The sequence below is a fragment of the Pteropus vampyrus genome, unplaced genomic scaffold (assembly GCF_000151845.1).
Source record: "Pteropus vampyrus isolate Shadow unplaced genomic scaffold, Pvam_2.0 Scaffold170, whole genome shotgun sequence".
Taxonomy (NCBI): domain Eukaryota; kingdom Metazoa; phylum Chordata; class Mammalia; order Chiroptera; family Pteropodidae; genus Pteropus; species Pteropus vampyrus.
In genome coordinates, this window is record NW_011888951.1 from 392365 (window position 1) to 409960 (window position 17596).

At 39.2% G+C, this 17596-nt stretch overlaps 1 protein-coding gene across 1 annotated transcript in view; it reads right to left on the minus strand.

Moving 5' to 3' along the window:
- The window catches only part of C8A (complement C8 alpha chain), a 53245-nt gene extending 41571 nt beyond the window's left edge, over positions 1-11674 (minus strand). Inside the window, exons 1-2 of the mRNA XM_011370417.1 lie at positions 11598-11674; positions 1859-1961 (exon numbers count right to left, since the gene is read on the minus strand). Coding sequence (XP_011368719.1) covers positions 1859-1961; positions 11598-11674 — 180 coding nt within the window. The remainder of the gene's footprint in view (positions 1-1858; positions 1962-11597) is intronic.
- Positions 11675-17596: the final 5922 nt, after the last annotated feature.

The following is a 17596-nucleotide window of genomic DNA, read 5'->3' on the forward strand; positions in this document are numbered from 1 at the left end:
ACACACACACACACACACACACACACACAAAATGTAGTTGGGGATATATAATAGGCTGAATAATAGCCATGCAAAGAAATCAAGTCCCAATCCTTAAAAGTTGTAAATGTTACTTTGTTTGGAAAAAGGGTCTTTGCAAACATCATTAAGGTTTTTGAGATGAGGAGATCACTCTGGATTAGCAGGGTAGGACCTAAATATCATTACAGTGTCTTTATAAGTAGAAGGAAGGGAAATTTTACACAGACACACAAAAGAGACACATGAAGGAGGAAGAGGCAATGTGGGCACAGATGCAGAGACTGGAGTAATGCAGCTACATGTCAAGGATTGTCGACAGCCACCAGAAGCTGGAAGAGGCAAAGAACAGATTCTTCCCTAAAGCCTCCAGAGGGAGTGTGGCCCTACTGACACCCTAATTTCAGACATCTGGCCTCCAGAACTGTGAGAGAATAAATTTCTGTTGTTTTAAGCCATCTAGTTTGTGGCAATTTGTTACAGCAGACTCAGACAACTAATACAGGAAGGATGTCAAAGCAAAACGAGCATTTGGGGGCCAAATACTGTGAAGCAAGGACAGTCTAGGATTCTTTGGCATATCTCTGGGATGGGAGAGGTAGAATAATGAATTTCAGGCTCTGAGTTGAATAAACTAGGTAGAGATTGTGTTTCCACCTTGCTGTGGTTTTGAATGGCTTATCAAACCTTCATAGGGTACTTTCACATCTAGCTGAAGCGTGGGTCAGGGGTGAGGTGGACCACCAGCTAATTCTGCAAAAGCTCAGGCAAGAGAAGGGCAGAGCTTAATTCAAGGCATTGGGAGTGGGGTTGGAGAGGAGGGCACAGATAGTAATTATAAAAACAGCTAACATCTGCCAGATGTCATAAGTGCTTTGCGCGCATTACTCATATAACTTTTATAGTAACTGTGATGTAAGCTTGCTTACTATTCCCATTTATAGATAAGGAACCAAAGGCACAGAGAGGATAAAAAGTATGCCTAAAGTAACACAGTAAATAAGATGCAGAGCCAGAATCAAGACTGCAGAATCAGAGCTTATACCTTTAGAGTTGACAATAATGTGCCAATAGACAAGGTTCGGGCAGTGATGTACAACTGCTAGAGGTGGGAGCCTGGATACATTACACCTTGGGTGCATCCAGTAAAGCCACGTGTTGTCTGTGGAGAGTTTAAAACACTAATAAAAGAGAATAGAAGTTAGTCTGCTTTTTTATTATGACTGTGAGCCAGCAATTTTGAACAAAGGCAGAATTTTAATATTCCTTCCTGCCAGAACTGTATTGAAGAAAGCTCCCAACCTCCTCCTTTCCTTGGTATACCCCTAAGTTTAGCCACCATTTTGGATCACTCAGAACCACTTAGATATTCAAGACACTCATTCGTTCATTGGGTGTGTCAGTCTTTTCAAACCATGAAAGTAGAATCCTCAGGAACACCCTTCATGGCTTGCTCTGGTTTATCGCAGCTCACCGTGAGTCATGGAAGCTAGGCATTTTGTTACTAATAGCCCCTCCAAATGAGCCTCATTAGAAAGCAATAGATTGGTCAGGACCCAGAGAGGCCATCAAGGATCAGTGTGCCCCTGTCCAAATAACCACTTTTCTGCGCATAAGCCATAACATACACACCTTTTGCAGCCCCACCCTATAATGCCCTCCAATAAAATCAGGGGAGGCAGAAAAAGTGCTGCCATCATGTTTCCATGGCTTTTTTCTATTTCTAGACCTAATTTCTCCCCAGATCTTCAGATATATAGACCCAGCTGCTTAACTCCATTCGAATGCCTAGTATGCAATTCAAATATTAAATGCCCCCAAACTGGCCATAATGTCTTACCTTTTTGTCCTGGCATGGAAAGCAGTCTGTCCACTCTGACCAGTTGCTTAGCTGGCAGGTAACTGCTGTGGGGGTGAAACTCTCGGCAGCCCGACTTACTCTCCTAAAGAGAATAAAGAACCCTGTTTCAATTTAAAATTTATTATGATTATTTGTATTTTTGTTATCAAAAATTCAAGAAGTCTTTTATTATGAAGATATCTTAATTGAAAACAGATGCTGAAGTTTTCCCAGCATCTGTTAGGAAATGGCACAAGTTTTATCGAGGTATAATTGACAAAAAATATGTATATATTTAAGTTATACAATGTAATAGTTTGATGTACATATACATTGTGAAATGTATATCACAATCGAGCTAATTAACACATCCATCACTTCACATAGTTACCTTTTTTTGGAGGGGGTGAGAACATTTAAGAGCTACTCTTTAAGCAAATTTCAAGTATATAATACAGTATTATTAACTATTGTCACCATGCTGTACATTAGATCCCCAGAACTTATTCATCCTATAACCAAAACTCTGACCAACTTCTCCCCATGTCTCCCACTCCTCGGTCCCTTGTAACCACCTACTCTCTGGTTGTATGAGTTCAATGATTTTAGATTCCACATATAAGAGAGATCATGCAGTATTGTCTTGCTCTGACTGGCTTATTTCACTTTGCATAATGTCCTCCATCTTCATCTATGTTGTCACAAATGGCAGGATTTTCTTTTTTTTTTTTTATGACTGAAACTATGCTGAATTATCTAATTTGTAAAGTGTGCCCATTGATTTGGGCATCTGGGTACCTGTAGCAGTGGGACTCAAGGCAATATCTCAAGATATTCCCTTAACTTTCAAGTTATCTGGTGGTGGGAGTGGAGACAGAGTATAGAGAGAGGAAGACATCCACTGATCCACAGTTACTCTTACTTGGAAAGCTTGGGTGCAAGGGTACTTCCAATGCTTGAACGAGCCTATCTTCCTTCTTAAGAACTGCATGTGCTGTCTTTAAAACAAAAGGATCTATTGCCTTTTCTTTTTTTTTTCAATTTCTTTTATTGTGTTAAAACCCAAGAAATATAAAATTTACCACCTGAACCCTTTTTAAGTGTACAGCTCAGTGCCATTACATACATTCATGTCATGTGCAACCATCACCACCATGCCTCTCCAGAGCAACTTTTACCTCCCTGCATCAATTTCAAGATGCAAAACTTAAGCACAGAAAAAGGCTGTGCACATACATTTTCCTTCCAGTCAACCACTGTTCTAGGAAATGAAGAATGAAAATTTATTTTGTTCCTACTGTATGCATGTGTGATGTGGGAGGGTCTATAGAAAATCCTTCTCTTAATCCTATGTGAATTCTACATGGATCAAATTATTCTAGTTTTAGAGAGACAAGTACTGAAGAAGGCTAACATTTTTTGAAGAGCCAGAGTAGCAGAAAGCCCAGGGGTTAAGAACATAAGTCTGGGATGAGAGGATTGAATTTGAATTTTAGCCAAGTGCTGACTTTGAAAAGTTGAGCAGGTTACTTAATTTCTCTGAGCTACAGCTTTCCTATCTGTAGAACCATGTTAAAAATAACATTACTTACTAGGGTTATTGAAAGCACATTAAAAGGCTTATGAACTGTTTATTAAAGATTGGCTTTTATTATTACATGCTAGAATATTACATGGATTATCTCGTTTAATCTCTATAATGATCCTGGGAGGTAAATATTATCAAATATATTTTATATATAAGAAAGTTGAAATTCTTTAGAGCTAAATAACCCCTGAAGTCATAGCCCAAGGGTGACAGAGGCAGAATTTGAACTAGTCGGTTTGAAGGCAAACCAACTTCTCATCATGCTTGCCTGGTTCCAAGCCTGAGCCACTTCCCACAGCATCATCGTTGTGGCTGCAGCTTCAAAGCCTGGTCAGCTCACTGGACAAAATAGGAAGATTGTCTGTTACCACCACAACTGACACAGCCTCTCATAGCCAGGCAGCCTCTGCTGTGATGAATGGCACAATTATCTCCCTGGTATAGGGAAAATAGTGATTTAAATGTCATCATAATTATGTCATGAGCAGCTCATGGTGAATGATGACCTCTAGATTGAGACCCTAGACAAGGAGCCATGAGATAGTCAGGAAAGTGATATTCATCTTTAACACTGGTTCTCAAACTTGGGTCCCAGGACCCTTTTACATTCTAACACGTTATTGAGTGCTCCAAAGAGCTTCTGTTTCAGTGGGCTAGATATATCAATACTCACAAAATTCAAAATAAGAACTGAGAAAAATTTAAAATATATATGTAATCATTTAAAATTATAATAAATGCACTACATGTTACCATATATAACATTTTACTAAAAAATGCATTTTCTAAGAATAATAATTAGTGAAAGAAATATCATTGATCTATATTTTTGCAAATATCTTTAATGTCTGCTTTAGCCAAAAGCATCAGGATTCTCATTTCTGCTTTTTCATTCAATCTGTTATTTTATGTTGCTTTGGTTGAAGTCTATGAAGAAAATCCAGCCTGATGTATTTATGAAACTGAAAAATTTATGGAGTTGAGGAGTATTTTAATAGTCTTTTCAGATAACTGTGGATATGTTTCTTTGATACTACACCAAAACTTGACAAGTGGTAATTTCTTAAATATTAGTTACAATGTGGAATCTGAAAGCATATCAATGAATTTTTTGTACTCTGTGATGTTAAAATTCATTGGTTTATATACACTTTGAAAAGATCTGACACTCATACATGATTTTTGTAATATCAGGCATGGGAAATTTGAAAAATAAGGGTTCACTGAGTATGTATACTTTAAAAATATTAACACATTGTTATATAATATAAAAGGTCAAATTTATTAATATCACCAATGATCTCATCAAGCTCATAGTAGTGGATATGTTTTATAAAATTTTAATTTTTTGCTTGAAAGTTCAAATTTTGTCATTGGTAACAAATAATATTATTTGGTTTCCTTGATGTTATAGGCTTTCTGTTCATCTTTGAGACAATGTCTGCCAAATATCTAAGCCTGAATAACTGCAGTGTGGCAGTTATCCTGTTGAGTATAAGTGATGTTCCAGGAAAAAAGGCAGCTACTTGGACTTACAACTCAAATGACTGCTTTTTCTCAAGACAGCCATCATACTTCAGTGCAAAAGCAATTCTTTATGTTCTTCTCATTTTAAATTCAAAATGTTTAAATAACATGTATTTAAAAATTGAGGTTTAGTAAAATTAATAATTTTTACTGTTTCAAAAAAGACTTCCTTGAGTAAAACTTAATTTCTTTCCTGTGAGTTTGGTGACACAGCCTTGATTTGTAGTTTTATCTGCCATTACTGCCATTACTTTTGTAGCATTGGTGCAAATATCTGCATCTCACTATAGAATTATCAAGATTTTGTCATTGTAAGCCTACAGAGACTGCGTTATGATGTCAAAATGGAAGAAAACGGTTTTAATGGATGGAAGCAACGCCTAGACAGAGCAGTGCTATGTTGCCGTAGTTTTTAAAAGGGCAAATGTCTTAGTATCATTGTAATATTTCTTTGAACCTCACAGACCCCCCTGAAAAGATCTTAGGGACTCCCTGGGGTCTATAGACCATACTTTGAGAAACTCTGATCTATAAAATGATGCTAGTATATAACTCTACCTCTACTATCCCCTCAAATAAAATTTCAGTGCTCAGCTCACAATATTCCTCTCTATCTCACTTCCTTTGATTGCTCTGGAGGACCTCATCATCCATAAAAATGAGCCATCCAATACTTTGCCCTTTCATTTGCTCCCTTTCTTCATCTCTGATGATCTTTTTCTTTACTCCACTATCTTCCATGGTCACCTCCTGGACCTTCCAACTTTCTGAAACAGCTCCTCCTCCAAATCACTAATTCATGAGTCACCTGTGAATAGTGATTGTGAGCTCCACAGCCGCCTCTCATCTATCTTAGATGCTCAAGGATTCCTACTGTACTTCTGTTTGGACCTCACTGGGGCCTTCATTCTCTTGACACCTAAGCTGTCTCTCCATCAATAAGACCTCCCCTTCTTTCATTTCCCTTTATATCTAGTTTTGATTCCATGATCCATAATTTAAAAATCTAACCTATATCTTAAATTTTTGGACCCCATTCTTCTCTTGATCACATCTACGTCCATAACTCAGTCCCAAATGAATCCAACTAATCTACCTCTTTATGTGTTTAACTCAGAGATATCTATTTTTCATAAACTTCAATCCCTTAGGGAAACATTGCTCAGACTATTTAGATACTTCCCTTCATACGATTTGATCAAGCTCTGCACATCTTCTTCTCAACACTTAATTATCACCTTTGTAATATTTATATAATTTCTGTTTTCTCCAGGAGATTGTAAATTTTATGAAAGCAGGTACTATCTGTATGTTCACTATTGAAGTTATAGTGTCAGACTCAAGGAAGCTGCTCAGTAAATATTTAGGGGAAAAAAGAGAAGGAAGGGAGGGAAGAAGGGATAAAAGGAAGGTGTTAGGGAGGAAAGAAAGAAGGAAGGAAAGAAGGAAAGTAGGTAGGCAAGAACGAAGGAAAAGAATGTTACTAATTTATGGAACTAGAATGGCATTATTCCAAGATTCATTTCAACCTAATTTCTAGTTAAAATATAATTAAATAATGCCGCTATCTAGACATTCAAATGGCTCAAGGTTTGGTCTACATGTCATTTTGCCAATAGATTATCCTAATAATAAAAGTTTGAAGCACAGGAACATGGAGAAAGACAAGGATTCTAATCACCAAAAGGTGGGAGAGCAGGTACAGAGTGAAGGATTGAAAGCAGAAAATGACTCCAGCATTAGTTCTGCATCTCACTGTAGAACTGTCAAGATAATGTCATTGTAAGCCCACAGAGACTGCATTATGATGTCAAAATGGAAGGAAACAGTATTAATGGATAGAAGCAAAAGCCTAGTCAGAGCAGTGCTGTGTTGCCATAGTTTTAAAAGCTTTGTGACATGATGTCTAGACAGAGGCACACACAGTAATGCTATCACTGAGGCAAGAGTACAGAAGGTACACAAGGACCATTCATTAAGTCATTACAAGGCTCCAACCTTCTAGCCAATATCAATATGACCAGCATTTTCTCTTATCATCTCAATGAATTTTTTAATGTAGTGTATTTTTTCCTGATTATAAAAGCAATACATTCTCATTAAAGAGAACATGGAAAAGATTATAAAAGAAAAAAACTGACCCAAGTCCTATCACCATTAATATTTTGTTACATTTCCTGTCACTCTTTATTTTAATAACATAGTTGAAGTCATAATGATGGTTGCATCTTATATCCTAGCACTTGATATTGTAGCAGAATGTAAACTATGATGGCTACACATCATTCCACTCACCTAATGTCAAACGATTAGACTATTGACCACCCAGTTTTTCTGTATTCTAGTTGCTTAATGAAAATATATCCTATAGAATGGGATGGCTGAGTTGAAGCATATGAGTGATTTAAAGTTTATGACACATATAGCCAAATGGCTTTCCCAAAGCATCGTATCATTTTTTTTTCAATTACTTAAGGAGACATTAATAAATCTGTGGGCTAGTAAATCTTGGCAAATAGTTTTAAAGTATCTCCCAGCTACCGAAAATCTACTCAAGCAATGAGACATTTTAGTATTGAGCACTGGGATTCGAGAGTCTTTGATTCTAGTTTTTAGTTTACATGTACCTTGCTGTGCTACTATATTCATGTTTATTTAACTATCTGGCTTTTAGTTTTTTCCTCTGTGGAATTATACAAGTCAACATAGTGCTATTGCAGGATTTCTCAAAGTTTGTTCTGTGGAGTACTAATTCCTGAGATGTGCACCTGAGATGGAAGGGAAAAGAAGAAAAATTTCATAGATAAATACGTTTGGATAAACTACATACAGCACATTACTTTTGGATATTTAAAATGCCCAATAACATATAAGGGCTCTGAGAAGTTCTGCATTTTACTTAACCCAGTATCAACCCAATTTTTGGAACACAGTTCATTTCTTTTTTCATCTAACATGTGTAAGACTATGTAACATAGTTAAGAAACACTGTTGTAATTTTAAAAAAGATTTAGAGTCCCCTGAACATGCATTTAAATCCTGTTTCTGACTAAACTTCAATTTTCTTACAGCTAAAAAGCAGGGATTATATCTTGTGAAACTCTTTTATAGATAGAGTGAGATAATATATGTAAAGCCTTGAGCACAAGCCTAACATACATGTTAGTTTCTTATCTCTAACCTTCTCAACCCTATACATGCTCATCAAACCTCTCCATATTTGTCAAAAATATATTGAATACCTGCCCTTTATAGATCTGTGGACTAGTGTGATGCTTCCCATCTGCCTTTTTAAACAAGGTGGCTTTTTGGACAAAGGGCATAAAACCTGGAGTCGAACATACAACTTGCGAGTCAAATGCTTGACCCAGTATGAGGCCACCTCAGCAACTTAGAACACAAAATAATTATTTGGCTACCAGTCCTAAACTAGAAGGTCAGAGGTCTTAACATCGATTATTGCCAGGAGGCCACCTAATAAGTTGGTTCAGCTTATATTCGAAGCTGATTGTCACTAATTATATTATCTTGAGTCAGTTCTATTCTGTTACATGGAAACGATGTCGTGAAACTGAAGTATTTTAAATTGGACTTTGAAAGCACTGAGTCTCCAGTGACTTCCATGTTGCTGAACCCAGTGGAGAGTTGTCTGGCTTGGTCTCATGTGCCCTCTGTTAACCACTGTTTCCTTCTTGAAGTCTTTCTGTCTTGGATCTCAACACCACACTTCCTTGCTCCCTTCCTACCTCGGTTACCAGTTCTCCTGACTTCTCTAAAAACTGGAATTCTTCGAGGTGCAGTCTTGCTTTTCTTTTTGCTTTCTGCTTTTCTTACTCTTTAGAAAGTAAGGTGCATGTCCTGGCCTTCGCATACCATCTATATTAACGCCTCCTAAATTTAGATCTTCAACCTAAACCACTCCTCTGAAATCCTGCTTTGTTTATCCAACTGCCTAATTTATATCTCCATTAGGTACTTCTCAGGCATGGCAAATTTAATGGCTCCAAATATAAACTCTTAATTTTCTTCTTTTCACCAGCTCCTCTCTCGTTTTTACCCACCTCAGTAAGTGGAACTGCCATAACACATAGTTGCTCAAGGCAGATAGATACCTAGCAGTGGTCTTTAGTTTCTTTCTTCCCCTCACCCTTCACACCCAGTCCTTGGGAAATTTCTTTCAATTTTACCTTCAAAATGTATCTCAAATATCTTCCCTTCTGCCTATCTCTACCGCCTTTGTCCTAATTTAAGGCACCATTAGCTCTCACCCAGAGAATTGCCATGGCCTCCAGCGGGCTAAGAACTTCCACTTCCCCTTTCTCCACTTCCTTCTCCGCATCAGCATAATATTTTTAAAATTAGAAATCGGATACTATCCCTCTTTCACAAGACCCTCCAGTGTTTTCTTTTTGTTTGTTTCTTTGTTTTCTATGACATATAGACTAAAATCCAACTTCCCCATCGTTGTACCCTGGGCTCTCTGCTATCTGGCCTCCACTTACCTCTTTGACATCCTCTCATGGCACAATCCCCTGCTCCCATGCTCCTCCCATCCTTCAGGTCCACAAACATGACAAGCCATTTCCCAAGATAGGGTGTACCACATGCTGATCTCTCCATTCTCCTCTGCTCATCACGTGGTTTCTCCTTACTCTCCTTCATATCTCAGCGTAAATGCCATCCCCGCAGAGAGCCCCCTAACCAACCTATCTTCAGATTGCTCCGATATCTTCTATCAAAAGGCCCTATTTGTTTCTTTCATAATATTTATCACAAATTTTATTAAAATGTTTTGTTTACATGTTTATTGACTGACTCGATCACTACAATTAAATTTCATGAGGGTAGGGTCATTATCTGTCTAGATTACCACCTAGCACACCTAGAACATTTAATAAAATCTTACATGAACCCTAACATTGAAAACGTATGATCTACTTCTTCATTTCTAAGACACGCTTTTAGTTTTATAAGCTCATGTTTACCGTTTTCTTTTTATAAAGTCATAATAGGAAAAAAATGGTGTTGTTTGAGAAAAACATTTTAAAACAATGGTGATGATGTAAGATTTTACTTGGGAAAAAGGGGCGCCATCGTTGTTTTTTTGTGTTTGAAATCACCGACTAGTCTAGAGGATCCATGACAACTGGCACATTATAAATTTGTTCTAATTTTCATCAACCATCAGAGAAAATGGAAACACCCCAAATGACAATAGCAATCATACAAGACCACTGGCAACAGCTTTCACTGAATGCTTGCTAAGAACCAGGCATTGTTCTAAATGCTTTCCATGCATTTAATTCTCTCTCTTGCTTTCCTCCCATTTTATAGCTCAGAAAACTTAAATAACTAGCCTGAGAGCACATAAATAAGAAATGCCAGTGCCAGAATTTGAACCCAGTAAGGTTATTTCACCATGTAGTTTTCTGTTTTCAAAGCCAGGCATTAAACAGAAAGACCTCGTGATTTCCTACTTTAGCACTTTGTAAAGTATTTAATTGGTTCTCTTTTGCCTTGGTTTCAAATTTGCCTCTTCACTGGTCTGTCTTATTTGATAAGTTCATCAAACATCAGGACTCTTTGTTCATTTTCAAAAAGGATTACAATGATAAGCTTTTATAATTAAGAGTATCTCAACAGAGATTTCCTTAACCACAATTTTCTTGCTTTTATCTTCTAATTATTAGAGATGAATTTTCTGATTTTTTTTTCAAAATTGTGTTTGCTTTAAATACAAGTTGCAAATTAACTGCTTATAAAAATGCTTTCTCCCCTTCTGAACTGTTAAAGAAAATCTCTCTAGCTCTACCATTTAAAAGCAATAATGATTCAAAATTGAATTATCCAACAAGAATTTGAATAACATAACTCTAATTACAATCTTCAATGTTTGAGAGTATGGACTGTTTAAAAACTGTCTCAAAGGTGAAATTAAGGAGCAGTTTAAGCACCACAAAATACTTACTGTTGAGATATAAAAAACATAAGGCCAGGTTAGAAAATCAAGGAAATGGAATGGGCAAAATGCAATGTACATATGAAAATATCACTTCCATTACCTCACTGCAAAAGAGGATCTCGTTTCTATGAAATTACATAGACTCTCTATAGTTTCCTATCTTTCCCAGGATGATTTTCCATACATTATCTAATTTTATCCTCCCTCGAACGCTATGAGTCAGATATTCTTATGATTCACAAACAGATAAGAAGTTAATGTTCAACATTAATGTCCAACAATAATGTCCAACATTATTCAAGGGAACTAGTATTTATTAAACTTAGTATATTTCATATCCAGAATCTTATTTCATCTTTGTTAACTCTTATGGAAGAAACATTATTAGTCTTATTTTACAGATAGGGAAACTAAAGCTCAAAGAAATTGATTTCCTCCAGATTACCCAACTCCTGAGTATTAGAGCTATGATTTGCATACAGGCCCCTGTGACTCCAAGTGCACACTTTTTTTCACTGCTCACTAGTCTTCCACTGAATTACTAATAGCGTAAAAAAAAGGTCACATTCCAACCTACAACAGCCTGTTGCAAACATGAAAGTATCTTAGTTCCCACCAGGTGATTTTCATGTACAAATTTTGCAGAGGCATGGCTGACTTACCAGTTCACCTTCTCCTGGATGGTTACCCCAGGGTGACAAGTCATCAAAGACAAAATGAAGAAAGCAACAGCAAACATCTCATCCAAAAGCTACACCTTGTATTACCTAGAATGAATAAACAATCTATTCAGGGAGTTGGGGTATAAGATGTCTACAAGCTGGGACCCATAAGATCTAATGTTTGAAACTAACGGAACTCACTCAATTCTCATCCAGATGTGGTTAATTAGTTACTAGGATTATTGATTAGCCAAACACCCTAAAATCCCAGACACCAAAGGCCACTGTCCTTCAGACCTTTTGAAAAACAATATCCATATGATTGAAGAAAGGATGATATTTATTTAACCAATACCAGCTAGCAAAGGGAGCTTATTTTCAAAACGAGGCATAAGCCAAACCAAGATACAATTCTAGAATTCATGGTCTTTTTTGAGTGACTCTTAAAACTTCTGAAGTCAGATCAATTTGTTTTACAAGATTGAAACAAGGCTAATACTGGTATATCAGCTCGGCCATAAATAGCCAGCAAAACGTAGGAAATACTGTTACATGGAAGTTTTACAATGTACTGCCAAACATCTGGAGCCTGAGAAATATGGGTAGTTGAATGGGCTTTCCACTTTTCATCCAGACATTAAACATTATCAGGATACAGGCTTTTCGCATGGGGAGCAGACCTCTCCCTACAACAATGTCTTAACTAGGGGTGATTCTGGCCCTTAGGGGACATTTGGCAATGACCAGAGACATTTGTGCCTGTCACAGCTTTGGAGGTTGTGCTACTGGCATCTAGTGGGTAGAGGACAGGGATGCTGCTAAACATCCTGTGATGCACAGGACAGCCCCACAGCAAAGAATTATCTAACTCAAAATGTCAATAGTGCCAAGGTTGGGAAACACTGCCCCACAAAAAGTCTTGTCTTCCTTCTCTTGAACTTTGTAATTCTGGTGAATTTTCTTCTTTTTGCACGTAAACAATATTGTCTTCCTTCTTAGACCATCTCCTTCTTGAGATTTCTCCAATGCCTTTCTTCTTACCCAAGACCTCAGTAGTGTTCAGGACTCTTCCTTAACCTCTGCTCACCTCCATCACTCAACATGGTCACTTAAATTCTGTTAGATTTCCTCTGTAATATTTTCCATCCGAGCTTTTCTTCTTCATTCTCCCTTCCTTTGATCCATTTCGGAGCCTCGGCTCTCTCTGACATTATCATAACAGACTCCTAGTGGGCCTCTGTTTCTCCTCACTCCAAACCTCCCTGTACATCGTTGCTGAATTTGTCTTCAAGAAAACTGGCTTCAACAACATTGTTCTCCTGCACAGAAACCTTCAATGGCTCCCGCATTGTCCATAAAATGAGAAGTTCAAATTCCTCCATAAATGGGTCCAACCCACCTGTGCAACCTTATCAACCACAACCCTCTAATTACTCTCCACATTGTAGTCTGGGCTCCCCTTACCTCCCTCACTTGCTCAGGGCCATGACTTAGATCTTGCTGGACCCTCCGCCTGAACTTCCTTTACTCGTTGTCTCCTCCCCTTCTGCCAAGTGTCTTCTCAAATAGCAGGCCCATCACTGATCCTTGGTTAATGGCCTTATCTGGAAGGTATCTCCTGGTGATCTTTGAACCTTATAAAGACGTTACCAGCACTTTTCATTTTTGCCTCATATTATGTTTTTCTAAGGAAGTAGGATATTTCTTGAAAATGAAAATTTCTTTAGGATAAATTGTGTCATTATTCTTTAGAAACACGTATCACTTAATACTGAATCTTTAATAAGTGTTGATTGGGTGAATTAGCAAATGAATTACTTAAAATCATTTACTATTTTATAACACTTTTAGGTGTATTTTCTCATACGATCTTCAAAATAATCTTGTAAGATAAATATTATTATGAAAAGCAGCAGTCCCCAATCTTTTTGGCACCAGGGAGCGGTGCTCCTATGAGAAGCTAGTGCCTGATGATCTGAGGTGGAGCTGAGGTGGTGATGTTAGCACTGGGGAGCAGCTGCAAATAAAGATGAAACTTCACTTGTTCGCCTGCCATTCACCTCCTGCTGTGCAGCCCGGTTCCTAACAGGCCACAGACTGGTACTGGCCTGTGGCCCGGGGATTGGGGACCCTTGATGAAGAGAATCCTGGGAGTCAGAGAGATGGCGACTAAGGTGGAAAATAGAAGCAAGATATATAGAGTTCCAGGCCCTATGTCTTTCACATCACATGATGTAAAAAAAAATTTTTTAATCTAATCTTCACAGCGACCTCGAAAGGCTAATAATAAGATTGCTGTTTTGAAGATGAGGTATTGAATTTCAGAGTGGTTAAGTAATTCGCCAGCAATTGCACAGCTGGTGATTCTCAGAGTCATGGATCTATAACCTGTTCAACTTTAAAACCTGAAATCTCTTTTGGTCTGGTCACACAACTACTGAGCGGTATATCCGGACTAAGACCAGGGTCTTCTATTTCCAAGTCCAGTTCTCTGCTGATTATGCCTTAGCTCAGAGAACGAATATCATTTCCAGAGGACAAAGAAAGCTAAATAAAGTGAATGGAGAGAGAATCACAGGCAGGATCAAAAGAGAAAAAGCTAAGTCAAATGGGATCATTTCACGCCCTGTGACTAAGTGTGGTTTGTGTGTGTGTGTGTGTGTGTGTGTGTGTGTCTGTTGGAATGGGGGTGGGACACTCATTTGCCTTGAGCCAGGATGCTCTAAGATGAATGAGAAATGCCAAAACATTTTTAGGTTTGCATATGTGGATTTCACCTTAATTGTAGTATTCTGTGATCAAAGATAGATAGTTATAAAACACTATGCAGAGTAGACAGTGAGATGGCAATTCATTTCGAAGACACATTGCTTGTCTTAGGGAAACACTTTCCACTATCTAAATCAGCTCGTGAGTTATGGCCTCGGAGCGGAACATGTCCCGTGTTATCCCAGACTGCCACTGCAGGGCGGCATCCAGGTCTGTGCTCTCTGAAAAGCTTTAGAAAGTCTATGCTACATTCCTTCTGTGCTGGGCCTGTAGCTCGCCCAATGCAGATAGGAGATCAAAATTCTGCACATCTAATGCAAATAGAGGCAATTTGCTAGAATGGAAAGAACACAGCTGTAGGTCAGAAAGCACCAGTAACCAGTTATTGTCTCCTAGCCTAGTTTCTTTATCTGTAAAATGGATAAAATAATACCTATCAGGATAGGATTGAAGAGCTGAAGAATAAACGAGGAAATTTATCCTCAAAGGGGATTTTGAACAGTTGTTGCTTGTTTATTTCAACAGCGCTTGTCCTCTCTCTGCTCCTCCTTCCCAGTATCTCTTCGCCTCCTTTCATAAGAGAGCTTTCACTTAGTACAATGGAGGAGAAAGTGGAAGAAAGGAGGGGCCTGGTAAAGAGAACAATGGCAGAGGATGGAGTGTTGGAGGTCCTCGTTCAAGTGCCCTCCTGAGCTGATTTCGAGGCCTTCTGGAGGGAGGATGCTACCGCAGAAGCTGAGAGAATGATTTCCGCAACAGGGCCCAGGTAACAAATGAGTAGAGGTTCTAGTATCATTCCAGCACCTCAAGTGCTGAAAAGTTTGGGACCAACTCAGTGCAGCAACTTCAGCTTGAACATGGGCAGTCTCACGATGGCCGGAAGCAAACGAAGCTTCTTCAAGCAGCTTACTGGTTGGCAGACACCCATGACAGAGCAGACAGTTTTGTGAGTTTCTTTGAGGTATCCCCCCAGGAGCAAGAGGGTGTGTGTGTGTGTGTGTGTGTGTGTGTGTGTGTGTGTGGTGTGTGGTATGTGTGGTGTATGGTATGTGCTTGTGGTTGTGTATGTGTGTGTGTGGTGTGTGTGGTATATGATATGTGTGTGTGGTTGTGTGTGTATGTGTGGTAAATGTGTGTGTGTGTGTTAGGTATCCGGCACTGAGTCCGCAGATAGTATGTGAGAGTCCCCAGTCCTCTGCCTTGACTTCCCCACCCTCCTTTCTCATCCCTTTGTAAGACTGCATGTCTATGGTGTCTGCTTCTCCTTTTGATTGCTTTCATCAGTCCTGGGCTGTGGCCAACAGACATTAGTGGTGGGTTTTCGGCTGGGAGTGAAGTGGGGCTAGTTTAAGTAACTGATCTCAAAGGGTGGGCTAATGCATGCCTGACACTCCCACTTCATGCAGAAGCTCTGCATTCGCATTGAAGGAGTGGCATGAGAGGGGGTCAGTGTTTGGCTCATTAGTGTAGAAATTAAAGACCTTTCCTCAAAAAAAGGCTTTGAGCATTGTAAGCAACTCTGACCCAGCCTGGGTGGTCCTCTGGGAAATTCCTCTTGGATTTTAGCGGCAATAATAACCAGAGTCCATTTTACACCTGAGCAAGTTCTCCAGGTTTCATCAATTGATTGTCTTCTGTGATGCCTTCTTTACTCACAGCATGGTGCAGGGTACCCCCTCTGTTCCCACAGCACTCTGCCCATGTCTCCCTCTCTAAAAGACCACTGACTTCGTAGTTTGAGATTTTTCCCACTTGTGATTTCTGCAAACTCTTGGAAGGCAGGGCTGTGCCGGCCCAGAGTCTCTGTGCACCAGATGTGTGAGAGTCAGCCAGTGGAACTAGCTCACAGTCTACCCGACTTCATGTGCCCCACAAGCAGGCAATAAGGGAGACCGCAGTGTGGTAGCAGATACTAAAAACGATGCTAAAACCCTCTAGAAGTCGGTTGGCTTTATATGACCACCACGTGCAGACAATTCTAAACAGTGTTAGTGGGAATCTCCTCCCACAGCATTCTCTCCTGCATTCCCTGCCTGCATCACATGGAGAGCTCTGGCCACTTTCTATTCCTCCACTCCGCTGGGAGCTTCTTAGGAGCAGGGGCCGTGTTTTAAATCATCTTTCTGTTCCCAGTGCTGGCGCATAGTAGGTGCTCCATACTTGTGTTTTATGTAGCACAGTAGGAAGATAGTACCTTTTAAGTCTAATATGCCTGGATCGAAATCCCAGCACCAACCTCAACCAATTATACAACTTCGAACAAGTTATTTCATCATCCTTTCTTAATTGCCCCTCCTGTATCATGGGTTTGATGGCAACTATACATATATATACATATATATACATTTTTTACATGTGAAATATAATCTATATTTCACACCCATGTACATATACATACCTAATGACTATTAAGTGTTCGTTGAATTTACTTCAATTAGCCATTTCCAGGTAAAATCATGATGGATGCTGTTTCTCTTTATAATCCTCTCACTTCCTGCTCCCTCTGTCATGGCCCTCTGCTCCAGAAACACGCTTCTGGGACCGTGGAGGTCGGGGCTTATTCTCAGCTGGTGCTACAGTGCTGTCTGAGGAGTCAATAATGGGGTGAGGGTCACTGAGAAACTGATACATTAGACCTTTGTGTGTGCCATTTTCTGTGTGTTTTAGGCATCTCTATGTTATTGGGCCACAGGTATTTACTGCTTAAATGAGGCTTCTGGAAGATATCGTGGCCTTTAAACCTCAAAACAACAGTGACCTAGTAGATCGATCAATCAAAATATAAGCTCTGGGAGGCTGATCAAGCCCATTTTGTTCACTATTGTATTACAAAGTAGCTGTAAATTGTAACCAGTTATTACATTCATCCCAACAAGGCTTAGGGTTAAGTATTTTGGTGGGCACTAAACAGCCCCTGGCATCACAGTGCCATGCCCCAGATGGAGTGCCATGGAGATCTGCAGGGGGCCAAGCTAGGAACATTCATGAAAGGCTGTGTTGGGCTTTGAAAAAGGCATGTGGGCAGGTAGAAGTTTCTTTATACAGGGAGAGGAAGATAGACAAAACGGCATAAATGAAACTTCGAAGATGCAAAGGGATAATGGCTGGTTTGGGGATCAACCAGCTATCTGGTGGGATGAGTAGAGGACAGACAAAGGCCACACCAAAGAGCTTTTGGGGGGCCAAGACTAAGATTTAGATTCCATTCTTAAGGATGTGGAGGGGTTACT